Source organism: Mastomys coucha, unplaced genomic scaffold, assembly GCF_008632895.1.
Source record: "Mastomys coucha isolate ucsf_1 unplaced genomic scaffold, UCSF_Mcou_1 pScaffold20, whole genome shotgun sequence".
Lineage (NCBI taxonomy): Eukaryota > Metazoa > Chordata > Mammalia > Rodentia > Muridae > Mastomys > Mastomys coucha.
This window is the reverse complement of record NW_022196903.1, coordinates 84,789,498-84,806,491: the sequence shown is the minus strand read 5'-3', so window position 1 is coordinate 84,806,491 and position 16,994 is coordinate 84,789,498. Positions and strand designations below refer to the sequence as shown.

Sequence of the window (16,994 nt, the reverse complement as noted above, 5' to 3'; positions counted from 1 at the left end):
AAGATCTAAAACATGTAAAGAACTTCTGTGTATCAACAATAAAACAGAAATGATTTAATAATGCACAAAGGACTTGAGCAGATATTTTTGTGAATGTTACATGTAATAGGCACTATTGTAGGAAAAGATGCCCACCCTCATTAATCACCACAAAAATTCAGAGCAAAGCCACCAGGAAAGGGCTAGAGAGATGGCTCAGTGGTTAAGAGCACATGCTACTCTTCCAAAGGACCAAGGTTAATTTCCCAGTAACAACATTAGGCACCTCACAACTGCCTGCAACTCCAGTTCTCGGGATCCAACACCCTCTTCTGGCCTCCACGGGGATCACATGCGTGCACTCACATTACACACACATAGTTAAAAATAAATCTCAAAGAAGATACACACTGAAAAATACACCCACTGGGGCAGCTACTATTACAGCAACAGAAAGCTTCAGGATGTGTGGAAACTGGAAGCCATGCTCTGATGGGGGATGTTAAAGCCAGCCACTGTGGAAAACAGTATGCTGGGGTCTCAAAACCTTCAACAGAAACAGTATGACTCAGGAAGTCCCACTTCTGGACATAGACCTGAGGTTATTGAAGTGTGAATGTAAAGACGTCTTTGTCAGCCAGTAGCAGCATTATTCACACGTACAGGTAGCTCAGTAGAGGAATGGGCATGGGGCATGCTCAGCTCTAAGAAGGAAGTGCTGTTTTGGCGCCTCACTGAGAAGCTTTGAAGACATTGTGCCAAGTGAACTAAGCCAGTCACATGAGGATAAGTGCTATGTGGTTCTACTTAGGTGAGCTGCTTATAGTAAGCAAGCTCATAGAGACAGGGAAAAATGGCTGCAGTTAACAATAGACATTTTCAGTTTTGCAAGGCAGAGGGCCTGAGTGGCAGCTGGTGGCGGGACCTGAACAACCCTTTGGCCTGTTGCTGTACATAAGAAAGTTGAGGTGGGATTATTATTGTTGTTGTTGTTAGTGTTATTATTATTAGTAACCAGGTCCCACTATTAATCTCTGACCAGCCTAGAAGTCGCTGTAGAGCAGGATGGCCATGAACTCAAGGCATATGCCTGCTGCCTCTGCCTCCAGAGTGCAGGGATTAAAGTTCTCCACCACCATGACTGCGCCCTCCCCACTTTTGAGATGAGAAGTTTATATGTTGTGTGCCTCACCATAATTCAGATTTGTTCTAGTTAGGTTTTCTGTTGCTGTGTTAAACACCATGACCAAAAGCAGCTTGGGGAAAGGAAAAGATTTATCTGGCTTACAGTTTCCACTCCATCACTGAGGGAAGCCAAGGGAGGAACCTGAAGGCAGAAGCTGGAGCAGAGACCATGCTGCTTACTGGCTTGCTCAGCCTGCTTTCTTATACAGTCCCGGGCCACTTGCCCAGAGGTGGTATCACTCAAAGTGGGCCGGGCCATCACATCAGTAGTTAACCAGGGAAATGCCCCACAGACTTGCTCAACTTGCCTACAGGCGGACCTCATGGAGGCAGATAACTGAGTTTCCCTCTTCGCAGAGTAACTCATTTGTATCAAGTTGACAAACACAATACATTTCTTGCAAATTTAATTGAAATTTGATAGAAAAGGGTAGCACAGATGAAAAGCAGCTGTCAGCAGGGTAAAGTGGGAGAGATTTCACTGCACACGTGCATGCCTGCCACTGGTCTCCTTCCTCTGGACACAGCCAGCAGCAATGCTGGAGTCCACATTGGTGGGGTATAGCACAGCCCAAATGGAAGTACCTGTAATGTTCACGTGGCATGAGAAAGGCGTGCTGTGCATTCATCCCTACAGCAGAACAGCATGCAGAAGTGTGGGTAAAGGCTGCCTGACCATGAAGACTGGAAGACTTTGGGGAGACAGGCAGAGCAGCACAGCCCATGCTTCCTGCCCCTCTTTATTTAAGGCTGTTTTGATGGAAATGGGGAGGAGTTGGAGACCGAAAGGGTCCTCTAGGGAAGTCTGGGCTTCTGATAAAGCTCTCTCTTGACCTGGATCCTGGACACAGGGTGCATTGAGCACATGGGGGAGCTGGGAAGCGATTGCCATCTCCATATACATTGTATGTGTACCAGATGTGTGCGTAATATACACGAATCATACTTTGCTTTTGTTTAATTGTGTTTTGTGGTGCTAGGGATGCTAGAGCCCTGTTTGTGCTAGGTAACCATTTTACCACTGAGCTACAACTCAAGCCTCTGGGAAATTTAAAGGATAACAAAATCAAGTTGTATATGAAGACCAGAATGAAAAAGGGCTCTTGGCCCGCCATGCCTTCCCCTTGAAGAACAAGTTCGTGTTAACATGCGATTTTCTTTGTGCAGGGAGGCTGCCACCGGGGCCTGAGCACTGCAGTGGAGTCAAAGTGAGAGCTGACGCCCAGGGGTCTACCACCCTCCTTGTGAGCTACACACATGGCCATGTACACTTGGGTGCAAAGATCACTCTTGCTGCCTACCTGCCCCTCAAGGTGAGTTGTCCCTGTCCTTTGTCATCTGCCCTATCTGTCCTCCACCTTCACTTTAGTGTTCCCGGAGGTTAGATGATGGCCTCTCTCCATAGATCCTGTGCTTTTTTTTTTTTTTCCTAAATTGACAATAAGCTAAGTTCATGTGGGAAGAAGAAACCCCAGTTGAGAAAATGTCCCCATCAGATTGATTTGTATACATATCAGGCGGGTGTTTTGAGTAATGATTGTGCGGGTAATCCTGAGTTGTATAAAAAGCAGGGTGAGCAAACCAGAGAAAGTTCTTCCCTGGTCTCTGCTTCAGTTCCTGACTCTAGCTTCCTGCTTTGAGCTCCTACCCTGACTTCCCTTCCTCATGGATTGTGGTTGGGATGTGTAAACCAAATAAATCCATTCCTCCCCAAGTTGCTTTTGGCCATGGTGTTTATCATAGCAATAGGAAGCAAACTAGAAGAGACCGCCAAGTGCTGTCATTGGTACTTGTAGGCAGGCTACGAGGCCTTTAGCACCACAACCAGAGCCACCTTCTTTGTCCTCTGTGGACACATGTGGCACATAGATACACATCCAGATAGACTAGTCATAGGACATCATAATAATAATAGTAATAAGAAGAATAAGAATAAGAATAATAATTAGTAGTAGTAGTAGTAGTAGTAATAGTAGTAGTGGCAGTGTGGTAGGAGTAATGTATATGTTCAGTATTATGTCCTACATTCAGCATTTGATAAGTAAGTACTGTGTTGGGACCTATGTGAGGTACATCATTGCCTACCCAGAACCCTCTTTGTGAATATTAATGTGTTGCTGGCTCGTACCTCTGAGAAATGAGCATGAAAAACATATTTTTGTTCATGAATTCATTTCTCTCCCATGTAGTATGTGTTAAGAGAGATCCTAGACAGAAGTTTCCAGGGTTTTGTTTTATTATTTTATTTTATTTTATTTTGAGACAAGGTCTCTATGTAACCCTAGCTGGCCTAGAGCTTGCTATGTAGCCCGAGCTGGCCTTGAACTCATAGAAACCCACCTGCCTCTTGAATGCTGGAATTAAATTGTGCACCACCACGTCCCACACTCTAGTGTACTCCCCGCTCCAGTGAGGACTTAATTCTTCCCAAAACCTCTAACTCATGGCCACCCTGTGCATGATGCCCATGTGGAAGACACAGAGTTTGCCCGGCAGCCGCCCAAGCAGGTTGGGGACCTTCCTTCTAGATGCCCAGCATCGCCTGGCCACTTCCTCCCGAAGAATGCTAAGCCCTCCCCTTCTTTCTTCAGGCTGTGGATCCCTCTTCTGTTGCTGTGGTGACACTGGGCTCCTCAAAGGAGATGCTGTTTGAAGGAGGCCCCAGGCCATGGGTCCTGGAACCTTCCAAATTCTTTCGGAATATCACTTCTGAGGACACAGGCAGCATCAGCCTGTCTCTCTTGGGTCCTCCAGCTTCGCGGAATTACCAGCAGCACTGGGTCCTCGTGACCTGCCAGGCCTTGGGTGAGCAGGTGAGTGGACAACCACTCTCAGTCCCATCTTGCCTACTGGGAGGGAAATCTACTCAGTCCTCAGAGAGCCGTGAGAATGTTGTTCCTCTTGTATCCAAGGACAAGAGAGTCCAAGGCTCAGTGAGGTGGCCTGCCGCCTTAATATGGCTGTTGGAGTCCCCAGTAAACATCAGCTTTCTTAAAGCCAGCCTGTTGGAGTGGCCTCCTCTTTCCCAGGGCTATAGTATGCCCCATCTACTACTACAAAGTAGGGGTAGATGTTTGACATCAAATCACAAAGCCCCATATTTCAGGCTTGGTCAGTTGTCAAAAGGATTGTGACCCTGGACCCCTGGACCTGGGTTTAGCATACCAACTTGTTCTTTCAGGATTGGGGGGGGAGGTTTCAGGGGGGATGGAATGTGCCAATGCCTGATGTGTGAACTTTTGGTTGGTTTAAGATAGGGTTTCCCTATGCAGCTGAGAGTGGCTTGAATGAAATGCAGTTTATTATTTTGTAGCACAGGCTAACCTTGAACTCACTTTGCCTCAGCCTTCCAAGTGCTAAGATTACAGGCATAAGTTATTATGCCCAGCTTCAGAGTTTTGTTTTGTTTTTGGTTTTAGTGCTGAAAACCAAAAAACACTGGAAGGTTAAGAGGACTGACCCAAGCGTGTCATATCCTGAGTTCCCACAGGGCCTGTGTGGCTGGACATAGTACCCTTTTCCTCAGGCCAGGCCAAGTCTGTGGGCCTTGTGCTCTACTGGCTTCTGATGGATCTGTTTCTGAGAGTCTCCAGACAGGAACAGAAAGCAGGTAGAACCATGAACCAAAGAGTGAGAGTGAAAAGAATGCAGAGTCAATTGAAGGTGCACACATACACCCTGACAGAGCCTCTTGACATCAGCAGTCCAGTGCATGGAGAAAGACCCCACTGGAAATGCTAGTAGAACAAGAAAAGCTGAGGCTGAAGAAATGGCTCAGCAGTTAGGAGCACTGACTGTTCCTCTAGAGGACCAAGGTTCAGTTCCCAACACCCGCACGGCAGCTTACAACTGTCTGCAACTCCAGTTCCAGGAGATCCATGCATGTGGTACACACACACACACACACACACACACACACACACACACACACACGGTGCACATACATGCAGGCAAAATACCCATACACATAAAATCAAACAAATAAATCTTTAAAAAAAAAGGAACAAGAAATGCATAATAACAAATAAGTAATAAGACTAAGACAACGAATTATCTTGGCTTGCCTGAGTCATTGGAGTTCCTGCCTTGGCCTGTAGAAGTTAGACTCTAGGTCAGGTCTCATCTAAGGCCTACACTCTGGGCTTCCTGACTTATGGTATCATGGGTGTGCCAACAGCCTGCTGAAAGTCAGGAGGTGCCTCCCTCCTCCCGCCTCAAAGCACACTGTTCTGTCCTCAAGTTGTGTGTCACTGAGGAAGCTAGGGATGCTGGCTCCCTCAGATGCAGCTGTTAGCTGTATTGCATATAAAACCAGAGGCTGCACTTGACTTCAGAGGCCCCACTCCGGCCACAAGCAGACTTTTCTGACAGCTCCTCCCTGTCCTGTGCACTGTTGCATCACACATGCAGGTGGTGAGCGTGGCCTCTCTCCTCTAGCTCAGAGGAGCAAGTGGACATGGAGTCAGGTGGTTCCACCTGTGGCTCTGGCCTCTCCACTGGGCCTTCTCCTACACAGTCCCTTTCTGACCTGATCCTTCACAGTTAAGGTCTCTTAACCTTCAGGGTGAAGGTTCCTGCATCTGTGCCTCACCTCGATGGGTGTGACGTTAGCACAGAGTTCTCTTTCAGATGTCCAGGACCAGATTCACCTATGGGGTTTTCCTGATGTCCTGGGAACCACAAGGCATCTCCTGATCTGCCTCTTCTCTGAGATGTTTGTAGATGATACCTGGGTTTTAGGCATTATCACTGTCTGCAGAAGTTAAGTCACAGTTCAGTGAAGAGGGACCACACTCAGGTGTCTGACTGCTCCTCCTGTTCCTGTAGGTCATCGCCCTGTCCGTGGGGAACCGGCCCAGCCTCTCTAACCCCTTCCCTGCTGTGGAGCCCACTGTGGTGAAGTCCGTCTGTGCCCCACCATCCAGGCTCACTCTCATGCCTGTCTATGCCCTCCCGCAGCTGGACCTATCCTGTCCATTGCTGCAGCAGAATAAGCAGGTGGTGAGTATGGCCACTCTTGGGGAGAGAGGAGACGTTGCCTGGTGGATTGACAAGAGAACTTCAGCTCCCTGCACCCATGGTCTTGACTGTTCTGAGAGCTGGGACTCCATATGCAGGCACCTGAATCTCAACAGCCAGAGCTGTGTGGGGTGTTTCTGTTTGCACCTGCATGAGGGACTCCAGGGTCTGCAGAAGTGGGAGACTTCCCAAAGTCCAGTTGCATAGTTGGTCCCAGCTTACAGAGAGACATACTTACCTTCTGGTTTTCTGTGTTATAGGGGTGGGAAGGTGACAGGCACTTGTTAGAAGCCAGTTTGAAGTTTGGTCTTTTCCCAGGCTAGTAATAGGCAGTTTATCTTCCCTTAATGTTATGCCCAGTGGAACCAGACACAGCCACAGTCAGCTTCAGCACCATAGGGGAAACTGATGCTCTGTGGAGGTCTGCAGTCCATAGCCCATGGGCACTCAGTCCCATGTTAGAGTACAGTCTTTGTATACTGTTGGCTGATGTCAGTGGCTGTCATGTCAGAGCACGTATAGGTCAGGCTAGCTGAGGGGGTAGGGCACAGTAGGCTGTGGTGTGTTAACTCATGATGGGTTCATTGTGTGTGACCTCATCCTAAGTCCAGGAGCTTCTGTAGTGGCCAAGCAAGACAACGCATCAGGCCCCACCACTTCTGATTCCAGACTCACTGTTGCCCTCTGCTGGGCACATGAGGAGCTGTAAAGCCCTTGTGGAGTGTCCTGTGGTTTCAGCTGTTCATGCAGGGTGTTGTCTTTGTGTGTAGTCAGAGTGGGATTGGGAGCTATGAGGAGAGGGGACATCGGCATTGTATTGTCACAGGGCAGGGCATTCCAAAGTGAGTATGAAAAGGGGAAGAAAATCCCTGGGGCCTTCAACCAGCAGCTATGGGGGTAACATCTACAGGTTGGCTTCCCCAGAAGCTGGGAGAGGTCCAGTCCTCAGCTCTGGAGTAGCATAGCCCTGGGGCCCTGAGTGCATCCAGCTCAGGGTGTGGGAGAAAGTAGGCTTGGCCCTACATGGAGGAAGGAAGTCACGGTTTCCTCATTCCCCCAGCACATACTTGTCCAGCACGTCCTCCTGGCCCTTCAGCACCAGGATCGGGAACAACAGTGTTGAGGAGGGTGAGGAGCCACCGGGAGACAAGAGGGCCATTGTCGGAATGCTATGGAGAATATAGCTGGGAGGGGCCAGTGCTGCCAGGGAGGAGGAGGGCCACAGAAGGGTAGGAGGAGGAGTTAGGACAAGGAGATGCCAGCCTAGTGGAGCTAAGGGAGGTAAGCCAGCAAAAGCAGCAACAGCTCTGGGGTCAGCCATGGTCTCTGGTATGTCTCTTGTGCACGGGGTGGCCAGACCAGTTCTGTGTGCTTAGTTCCTTCACCTCTTAGCCACATCTCCCCCATCACCATGACCATCTCTGAGGTGGGCAGAGTTGAAAATGCAGAGCCAGCTTTATCCATCCCCAAACCCAGCAACTCCTTTTAGGGTCTCTTTTCCCAAAGCCATCTCAGAGTAGGTCCTGCTCACCTCTGCACCTAGGCACATCTGAACAGGCCTTCTGATGCTGAGTGTGTCTAGAGCCTTTCCAGCTGTGGGGCAGGTGCCGTGAGCTGGGTCCCTGGTGGGTGGAGAGCTGTACAGTTGTAACGCCTGGGGCTTGAGGATCATCCTTCATCTCTCCTGTTGGAGTCAAGCACAGCTGTTTCCCCTGCTGCTCTGGTGCGGATCTGTGTGGTGGTTCTGCCTTCTCTGGACCTTGTTCATCACTGGAGCTGAGAATAAACACTCCACAGACCCTCACTTAATCTCCTTCACTTGTTTCACTTGGGCCAGTAAGGGTGGTTTACAGTAAGAGGTACATAAAGAAGTGGGAATTGTGGTAGAGGGGTTACAGACTCAGAGCCTGCAGGTGGCTTAGCCCCAGTGTCTGCTGCAGAATCAATGACCGTCTTTTTTTTTTTTTTATTGGCCTCAGATTGTGGTGCTCAGAAAAAGACTTCTCTGTCTCAACTTAGAGACTTGTTGAGATGAAATCCTGTACTCACTACCTGCTTCAAGCCTTTTTAGCTTTTTGTTGACATATTATTGTGTATTTACAGCATGCACTGTGTCCATACGTGTGTGTGTGTGTGTGTGTGTGTGTGTGTGTGTGTGTGTGTGTGTGTGGTGGTGTGTGTGTGTGTATTTCCATTATGTCAGGAAGCTTCAGACTGCTCCCTTGGCATTCTTTATGTAATCTATTATTCTGGTATTTAGTTGCCCCCCTGTGCTGCAGAGCCCCAGAGCTTACTGCTCCTCGTGTTCGCTGCTACACCCCACCCTTCTGCTCCTCCGCTTTCTTCCCAGCCTTCAGTGACTCCTGCCTGCTCTACTCTGCTTATATGAGATCATGCAGGAGGGCCCACATCACCTGTCTGTCTCTCTCTCTCTCTCTGCCTGGTTTGTCTGCAGGTTTTACCTTTTAGTTCACATCTGTTTGGTGTAATTGTCCTTGGTAGAGGGAACAGCAGTGTGCTAAGTTTGGATTCTCAGGAAACATCTGTCTGCTGGGCTCCCTGCCAGAGGCAAGGAGCAAAAGTCAGTGAAGAAGTTTCACCATGACTCCAACATAAGAGACAGTTGGCCTGTGTTCAAGCCCCACCTGCTGTGGGAGCCAACCATTGATGGTTGCAGAGTCCAGAGAGTAGCCATGATACATTCTTTTTTTTCTGCTTAAACCTGCTTGTGGCTTACAGTTGGGCTCAGTGAAAAGGCCAAGTCCCTTCTGTGGCCTATGGAGCCTTGGGTCCCTGGTCCCTAGCTCTTCTTACCTCTGACTCTGTGCCTTTCATGCTTGAATACATTGTCATTACCCCTACCTGCTGTCAGTGCTTGGGGCTTGGATAGGCTGAGCCCTGGGGCTTGTAGCTTACCTTTCCTGGCCCCATGCCTTCCTCACTGTCCCTGCCCCAGCCTATAGTGACCTGTACTATAGAATTTACTTGTCTAGTTCATTCTCTGCCAGTCACCAGAACAGAGCCTGGCTCCTACCAAAAGCTCAGCAAGCAACCGTGGGTAGGTGAGCGGCAAACCAGGAGTACACTGACCCTGAGTCCCTCTAAGAGGCACCCTCGTGTAGACTTAGAAACACTAAGACAGTAAGAGCATGTGGAGTGGGTGTTAACCGGGAAAGCATCGGCCTTCATGTTGAGCAGTCTATATGCTGCTGAGCTGCAGCAGGACAAAAGTCTCCCCTGACTTTAAGCATGGGTGAGGAGCTCAGCAAGGGGTTTCTGGTCTGCCAGATTGGGTGAGTCCAGAGCCGTCTTGGACTGAAAGGTAATGGTGTGACTGTGGAGCTTGACTCAGAATGGGCTACATGTTGTTGCTGTCAGCAAGAAGTAATGGGCCTTGGACACAGAACTGCCATGTGATCCATCAGTCCTTGTGTTCCCGAGCCCTGAGCCGGCCATTCAGGCGTGGCCCCTGCGATTTATGGTCCCATTAGGGGACCTTGAAGAAGATATATCCCCAAGGTGCATCTAGGTGCAGTATCAATTTAGTTTTATGGCTCTCCAATCCAGAGGCCACCTAGGACGTGTTTGCAGAGTAAATTATTGGCAAGGTGAAACACCAGAAGGGAGTCAACCAGCAGGAATGATTGACTGCAGTCAGACCAGGTCAGGTCCAGGTCTTCCAGGCAGGTCAGCCAGTGTTCCTTTTACAGTCTTGGGTGCTGCTGTGTACCAGGGGGACTAATTAGTCCAGAATTGGGTTGAGCTGGTGCCTACAGAGCAAGCAATGTCACAGGAAGTCCTTGGAGAATCTAGCCTGCTGTGCTCCACTCTAAGCCTGTGAGAGAGTGAGCAAGTTCTGGAAAGAGTCTGAGCCACAGCGTTTCATTTTGTAAAGTGGGAAAGTTCCAGTCAGCCTGCAGGCATGCTTGCATAGAGCTGATGTCTTACCAGAAGCTGGGAGGAAGGGTAAGCTGTCTGGGGAAAGCTCTGCAGTCCCTGCCCACACTCACAGCTCCCCAGCTTGTGTCCTGCCCAGTTAAAACCCTTGGTGTGCCCAGTTGAACATCCAAGTTGCTAACATGAAGGAGTTCTTTTTAAATTGCAGCATGCTTAGTCATGTCTGGAACCAGGAAAGCTACAAGAAATTGAAGAGGGATCCTGGAGGTGGAGGCAGGGAGCTTGGTGCAGCATCAATCAGGATAGCCATGCCACAGTAACACTCCCCACCCCACAGCCACACTTCTCAACTGTGCAGTGTACGCTTAGCTCTTACCTGCATCGTACAAGCATCTCTGGAGTCCACCAGTAGGAGCCATTATGCGGGAAGTTTGTGCTTAGGCCTCAGAGGGTCTCAGAGGGTAATTCTAGGAATTACCACAAATCACTTGTCACATCTCACTTACCAGACTTAGTGACAGTTACCCTAAGGTGACAGAGGATAGTCCTTCCTTCTAGGCTGTGTCTGAATGGATTAGATCAGCTGAAAGCTATGCTAGAACCCATCCCATTTTACTACTTCAGTGTGGATTACAGTGTGAATTTGTCTCTCAAAAACCACAGTACAGAATTCGTATTTAAAATAAAGTCCTGGGGCTAGAGAGATGGGTCAGTGGTTACAAGTGCTGGGTTCAGTTCTCAGCACCCACGTGATGGTTCTTAACCGTCCTGCCCTCTTCTGTCCTCTGCAGGCATGAGGCTTACATGTGTGTATGTAGAGAAAACATTCAAATAAACAAACAAATAAGTCTAAAAAAGAAAAAAGTCCCAGTAGATAGGTTCTACTTCCTACCCTGACTGGAGCAGCCAAACATGGAGACCTTTATGCCTTCCAGAGCAGGAAGGGCTAAGCCAAGGGTCAGTCCAGGATATTCCTGCCTCTCCTTGGCATGCACCCTGTGCCAGTTTGTTAAGGAAAAGGGGAGTCCTTATCACCCATGGAGGAAAAGGAGCCGATCTGGGCAGGACTTTGGGCACCTGAGTGGTGGCATTCCTGAGTGTTGGTTACGGCTCATCTCTGTCCCTTCATCAGGACTATCTGTGCCCTCAAGGGAAACTCCGGGCTTCATGATACCTGTGGCAGACAGTAGTGCCTAGGTGTGCTCACAGCATCTGATCATTGTCTCTTTTAGGTTCCAGTATCCAGTCACCGCAATCCCCTGTTAGACCTTGGTGCCTATGACCAACAGGGCCGGCGATTTGACAACTTCAGCTCTCTGAGCATCCAATGGGAGTCTTCCCGGCCGTTGCTGGCCAGCATTGAGTTTGACCAGCCCATGCAGCTGGTATCTCAGGATGATGGGAATGGCCAAAAGAAACTACATGGTGAGCCAGGTCTTTAGCTAGAGGGCCTAGAGCTAGAGGAGATGTGGGAAGCCCTAGACACAGGGCTGCACTCAGTTCGTGCCTAGGACCTCAGGCGTCCGGAGCTTCCCTTTATTCAGAGCTGAACCATGAAATAGAGAGAAAGCTCATCTCCCTATCCCTCCCCTTTTGAGACAGAGTCTCACTGTAGCACTGGCTGGCCCAGAGACTCACTATGTAGACCAGGCTGTCCTCAAGATACTGAGATCCACTTGCTTCTGCCTCTTGGGTGCTGAGATTAAAGGCATGCCATGCAGCTGGCTACCTTTTTTTTTTTTTTTTTTTTTTAAGGTCTTCTTCCTATGTAGTCAAGCTAGCCTCAAACCAGTCTTCCTGTCTCTTGAGTGCTGAGACCTCACACGTGGGCCAGTACGCCAAGCCTCACTGTTTCTTTAATCCCTTTTAGGCATGTGTGGTAGGAATCGGGCTCAGGACCCAGAGCAGTCAGATCTCCTGTCTCAGGTCGCTTGGCCCAGCTGTGGCAGTGACGAGCTTCCTCAGCAGCCCAGTATTGAGCTTGTCCTTTCAACTTAGCTCAGCAACTGTTTGGGGCCCGTTAATCCTCACAGGACTAAAAGCCCCACCAAACTCAGTTACCTGTTTTCAAAACTCTAAACTGAATCCGCAGCAGGATGAGGTGGCCCCCGGGTAACCAAGGGGCCTGTGACTGATACTTGTTTCCCGTCTGTGTCCTCAGGTTTGCAGACAGTTTCGGTTCACAAGGCATCAGGAACCACAGCCATCTCTGCCACAGCGACTGGCTACCAGCAGTCCCACCTGAACGCAGCCAGAGTGAAGCAGCTGGTATCTCCCAGAGGACACAGTGGGCGGGACCATGGGCAAGACCAGGACATTTCCTGGTTTTGTGTAGATTCTGTCTGGTGTCTGGGGGCTTGGACCTCCCTTGCTGGAGATCACTACTTGATTCATTTTTCCCTGCTCCCAGCAACTCTTGAGGGCTCCAGGCAAATGTTCTGCGTGGTGGAAGTAGGGGCGGGGACTGTGGGTACATTTGAGGAAATAGAAGGGTCCCCCGAGAATGGACCTGTGTGGATGATACCCACCTTATCAGACTACCCCCTAAGCTACTACTGAAATGGTATGGAGACAGTAGATATTTGTGGACAGGGAAAGTGGGGGCTTGTGTCCTAGGAAGCCAGGAGGCTGAGAAAAGGAAGCGTCCTCTGGGAGAAAGTGGTCCCCATTTGGAAGGAGGTAGCCTGCTGAGGCAGATGCTCACTTATCCCTGTCCCAGAACCTGTTAGCTTTTGAGTGGCCTCACTGGCTCCCCTCTGGAGCCTTATACCCCACAGACAGCCTTTTAAGAACTTCACTTATGCTTCCAATCTCTCTGGGGTTCTCTCTGCCTCCCAAGAGAACCCTGGGTACTAACACTGCTTGAAGCTTCCATTCCTGGAGTGAGGCCTCTACATGGGGCATCTAGCTCCACTCTTCTCAGAGGAAGCTGGTGATGCCTGTGGTCTTACAGATCTGACAATGTTGACTTTTCTCTTTCAGCATGACCCTCTGGTACCTGTGTCAGCCTCCATTGAGCTTATTCTCGTAGAGGATGTGAGGGTCAGTCCGGAAGAAATGACTATCTATAACCATCCTGGTGTCCAGGTATGGCCGTTTGCCCACCACCCCCTCAAGTGAGGAACTGTGCACTCTTTGCCACCCAGCCTGACCCCTTTCACCCACACATCTCCCTCCAGGTAGAACTCCACATCACAGAAGGCTCTGGCTACTTCTTCCTCAACACAAGCACTCAGGACATCATCAAGGTGGCTTACCAGGATACCCGGGGCGTGGCTATGGTAAGCCTAGGCATGGGATCCCAGCTGTCTGCTCAGGTTGACATTCTTCCAGGCCTACTCGGTACTGAGCAGAGCCTTGAGATTCTGAGTCGCTCTGAAGCTCCATGGTTCCTGTGCCACCTCTGTGCTTTCTCTTCTGTATCTGCAATTACCCTCACTGTTAATTACCTAATTCTTCCCTTTAAATCAATCTTCCCATTCGTCTTTTAATTATTCTTTTATTACATAAGTGGCTTTGAGGTAACCCTTAGAAGCTTGCATTTCAAAGCTTCTCCTGTGCTCTCTTCACTCCCCTACCTCTCCACAGTTCCCACTTCACCTTCTCCCACCCCTAAGCACAAGGACCTGATTGGTTCTCTGGCATGGAGGAATAGAACACCCTGATTTCCTCATGCCCCGAGCTGCTCTTTCTTTCATATTGTCATGTAGTCCAAAGTTACTGAACTTGTACTTTGGGTCCTTGTATTACACAGGATTAGAGCTCTTTAGATCCTCTTTTCTTTAAAATGGTTTAGTTTTATTTTATGTGCATGAGTACTCGCCTGCATGTATGTATGTGTACCAGTGTTTCAAGTACATGCAGTACCCTCAGAGGCAGACGAGGGTGACAGATCACCTAGAGCTGGGAGTCATAGCTGGTTATAAAAGGCCATATGGATGTTGGGAACAGAACCCAGATTCTCTGGAATGGCTGCCAGCCAAGGCTTTTAGTCATTGAGCCACCTCTCCAGCCCCTAAAAGTCTACACATGTGTGTTATGGGGTATTTATGCAGCCATTAAATGAAAAGTTCCTCTTGAAAGGAGGTCCAGAATGATACCTACCCTCGGTGCCAACACTTGCCTAACAGGGCATCATCGCCACTGGGCAGCTCTGAGCCCAAATTCTGCTTCCTCTGTTGAAAGTGTACTTGCCTCATTCCTGAAGAGTCAAGGCTCCCCCTGACTCTGAGGATGTCCAAGCTGACAGGGTTGTGGAATGGAGGGCGCATGGCTTCCACTCATGAAGTCTGGTTATCAGGCTGGCTATGACTCCCCAGGCCCTTTACTTTGGGCCTTGCCTTGTTCCTGCAGCTGAGCCCTGGAAGGCTAGCCATAGCACAGGAGGCACTTGTGTTCCAGGGAGGGCTGTGACCCAGGCAGTGACCTAAGCCTAGCACTTCCTTTCAGAAACAGTGGAGCATGTTGTCCACTCCTACTCAGGAGCTGATGGCATGACATTAGTCACGTGCTGGTGTTTGTGGCTTCAACTCCCCACATTTCTGTTGTTCCTGTTTTTTTGCCTCCACCAGCTCTCTAGTCCATAGATCACAGAGTTAATGGCCCTAAGCTGGACAGGTCCGCATTGAAAGGAACCAACTGGGTGTTGAGGAATGTGACTGGAAGTATTGGACTTGGGGGCTAACTGTGGTGCTGAATATCAGGAGCTGGTGGGGACAGAGGTAAACCAGAGGGCATGAGATGTACAGGGGATAGGGGAGGGGTGGCAGTGATTCCTCTGCTGATTCCTTTGATGCAGGCTCGTATGTCTCATGAACTCCATGTGTTGTGTAGAGGTTCTTTTGATATGTTACAGATGTGAACAGCCACCCCTACCATCATGCTTAGAGTATTCTCATGCCTGGAAAGGAAACTCTATAGCTATCTATTACCTTTGAGTTCTTCCAGACTCATCCCCGTCCCAGCTTTTACCCAATTTATTACTTAACTCTATAGACTTTCCCGTTCTGCATAGTTACGGTGAATGGAATCATGCAACCTGTGACCCTTGCCTAGCATGCATGTTGTCGAATGTTCCAGAAGCTCATTCCTTTTTAAGGCTGATACGGCTATGCCACTTTTTCTTTTTTCATTCATCCATTAGTTGATATTTGGGGGGCTTCTATCTTTTTTTTCTCTCTACAACCAGGACCTCATGTAGCCCAGGCTGGCCTGGTATTAGATATGTAGCTGAGGATGTCCGTTAGCCAAGGCTAGTTGAACTTCTGTTGTTCTCTCCCCTTTACTTCTGGGGTCACAGTTGTGAACCACCATGTCTGTTGTTGGGTGGTGCTAGAATACAACAGGTTCAGTGCTTCCTTCTCGCCAGGTGGGCACTCCACCACCATGCCAGGTGGGCACTCCACCACCTGAGCTGTATTTCCCAGCTCTACTGGATGTCTTTATTATTAAGAATGATACTGCTGGGCGGTGGTGGCGGTGGGTTACGCCTTTAATCCCAGAACTTGGGAGGCAGAGGCAGACAGATTTCTGAGTTCGAGGCCAGCCTGGTCTACAGAGTGAGTTCTAGGACAGCCAGGACTACACAGAGAAACCCTGTCTCGAAAAAAACAAAAAAAACAAAAAAACAAACAAAAAACAACAACAACAACAAAAAAACCCACCAAAAAACAACAATAACAAAAAAGAATGATACTGCTGTGAATATTTGAATAGAGGAGGAGTTTTTGAAAGTTTTTTTTTTTTAATTAATATCTCCAGTTGCCTGGAATTTGAGTTATAGATGGTTACAGATGCCCATATATGGGTTCTGGGACCTGAAACTGACCACTCTGGAAGAATAGACAGTGCTCTTACCTGCTAAACCATCTCTCCAGCCCTGTGTATGTTATTGTATGGATACGTATCTTATCTCTATTTCTATGCCCAGAAAGGGTAACTTTGCATAGAACGTCTTGAGGAACCACTGACTATTTCCCTGCCCTGTCCCGCCAGTGATGGATGAGAGTGCCAGTTTCCTCATCCTTGTCAGCACTTGTAACTCTCAGATCTTGATGTTCTAGCCACTCCAGTAGGTACAGGTGGCTTCTCCTTGTGAGGGAGATTTGTATCCATTCACCAGCTTTGTGGCTTCTTTTTGTCTTCTTCAAATTCTTGTGTCTTTTTTGGATAAATGTTTAGAACCTTTGATTATTATTCTATTAAGTTATAGAATATCATATTCTAGATATAATTCATTAATGAGATTTGATAAGCACATTTTTTTTTAAGGCTTGTCTTTTTTACTTTCTTTCTTTTCTTTATTTTGGTTTTTCAAGACAGGGTTTCTCTGTATAACTCTGGCTGTCCTGGAACTCACTCTGTAGACCAGGCTGGCCTCAAACTCAGAAATCTGCCTCTGCCTCCCAAGTGCTGAGATTAAAGGTGTGTGCCACCACTGCCCAGCCTTTTTTTACTTTCTTGGTAGCATACTTTCAAGCTCTTTTGTTAGTTTTGGTTAAAATAAAAACTAAGAATAAAATTTAAATTTTTGATTTAAAAAAATTTTTTTAAAGTTACATTTATTTACACATTTATTGTGTTGGAGGTCAGGGGAACATGCAAGCCACAGCATACATGTGTGTGGGTGTCAGAGGGCAACTTTGGCAGTTGGTTCTTTCTTTCCACCTTGTAGGTTCTGAGGATTGAACTCAGGCTGGGAACCTTGGCCATGAGCAGTCCTGCTGGTTTGTGCGTTTGCCTTTCCTGTTACCCTGAGGGTCTATGGCCAATGGTACTCCTGACAGTTTGCTCTGCTTGCTTCTAAGTTTTGTCTACCGAGTTAACTGTGGTGTTTGGTGGGGATCCGGGTCTTCTGTCACTGGTGGCTGTCCAGTCCTACCAGCCTTTGTTCTGTCTACCCTGAGTTAATTGTG

The 16,994-nt window shown here is 48.5% G+C and overlaps 1 protein-coding gene across 2 annotated transcripts in view; it reads left to right on the top strand.

The window, feature by feature from the left end:
* Nup210 (nucleoporin 210) overlaps nucleotides 1-16,994 on the top strand; it is a 102,671-nt gene that overhangs the window by 49,173 nt on the left and 36,504 nt on the right. For both annotated transcript variants that reach the window (XM_031382575.1, XM_031382574.1), the window contains exons 14-20: nucleotides 2,332-2,477; nucleotides 3,756-3,977; nucleotides 5,992-6,165; nucleotides 11,313-11,505; nucleotides 12,242-12,348; nucleotides 13,063-13,167; nucleotides 13,260-13,361. In XM_031382575.1, the coding sequence (XP_031238435.1) occupies nucleotides 2,332-2,477; nucleotides 3,756-3,977; nucleotides 5,992-6,165; nucleotides 11,313-11,505; nucleotides 12,242-12,348; nucleotides 13,063-13,167; nucleotides 13,260-13,361 (1,049 nt within the window). The remainder of the gene's footprint in view (nucleotides 1-2,331; nucleotides 2,478-3,755; nucleotides 3,978-5,991; nucleotides 6,166-11,312; nucleotides 11,506-12,241; nucleotides 12,349-13,062; nucleotides 13,168-13,259; nucleotides 13,362-16,994) is intronic.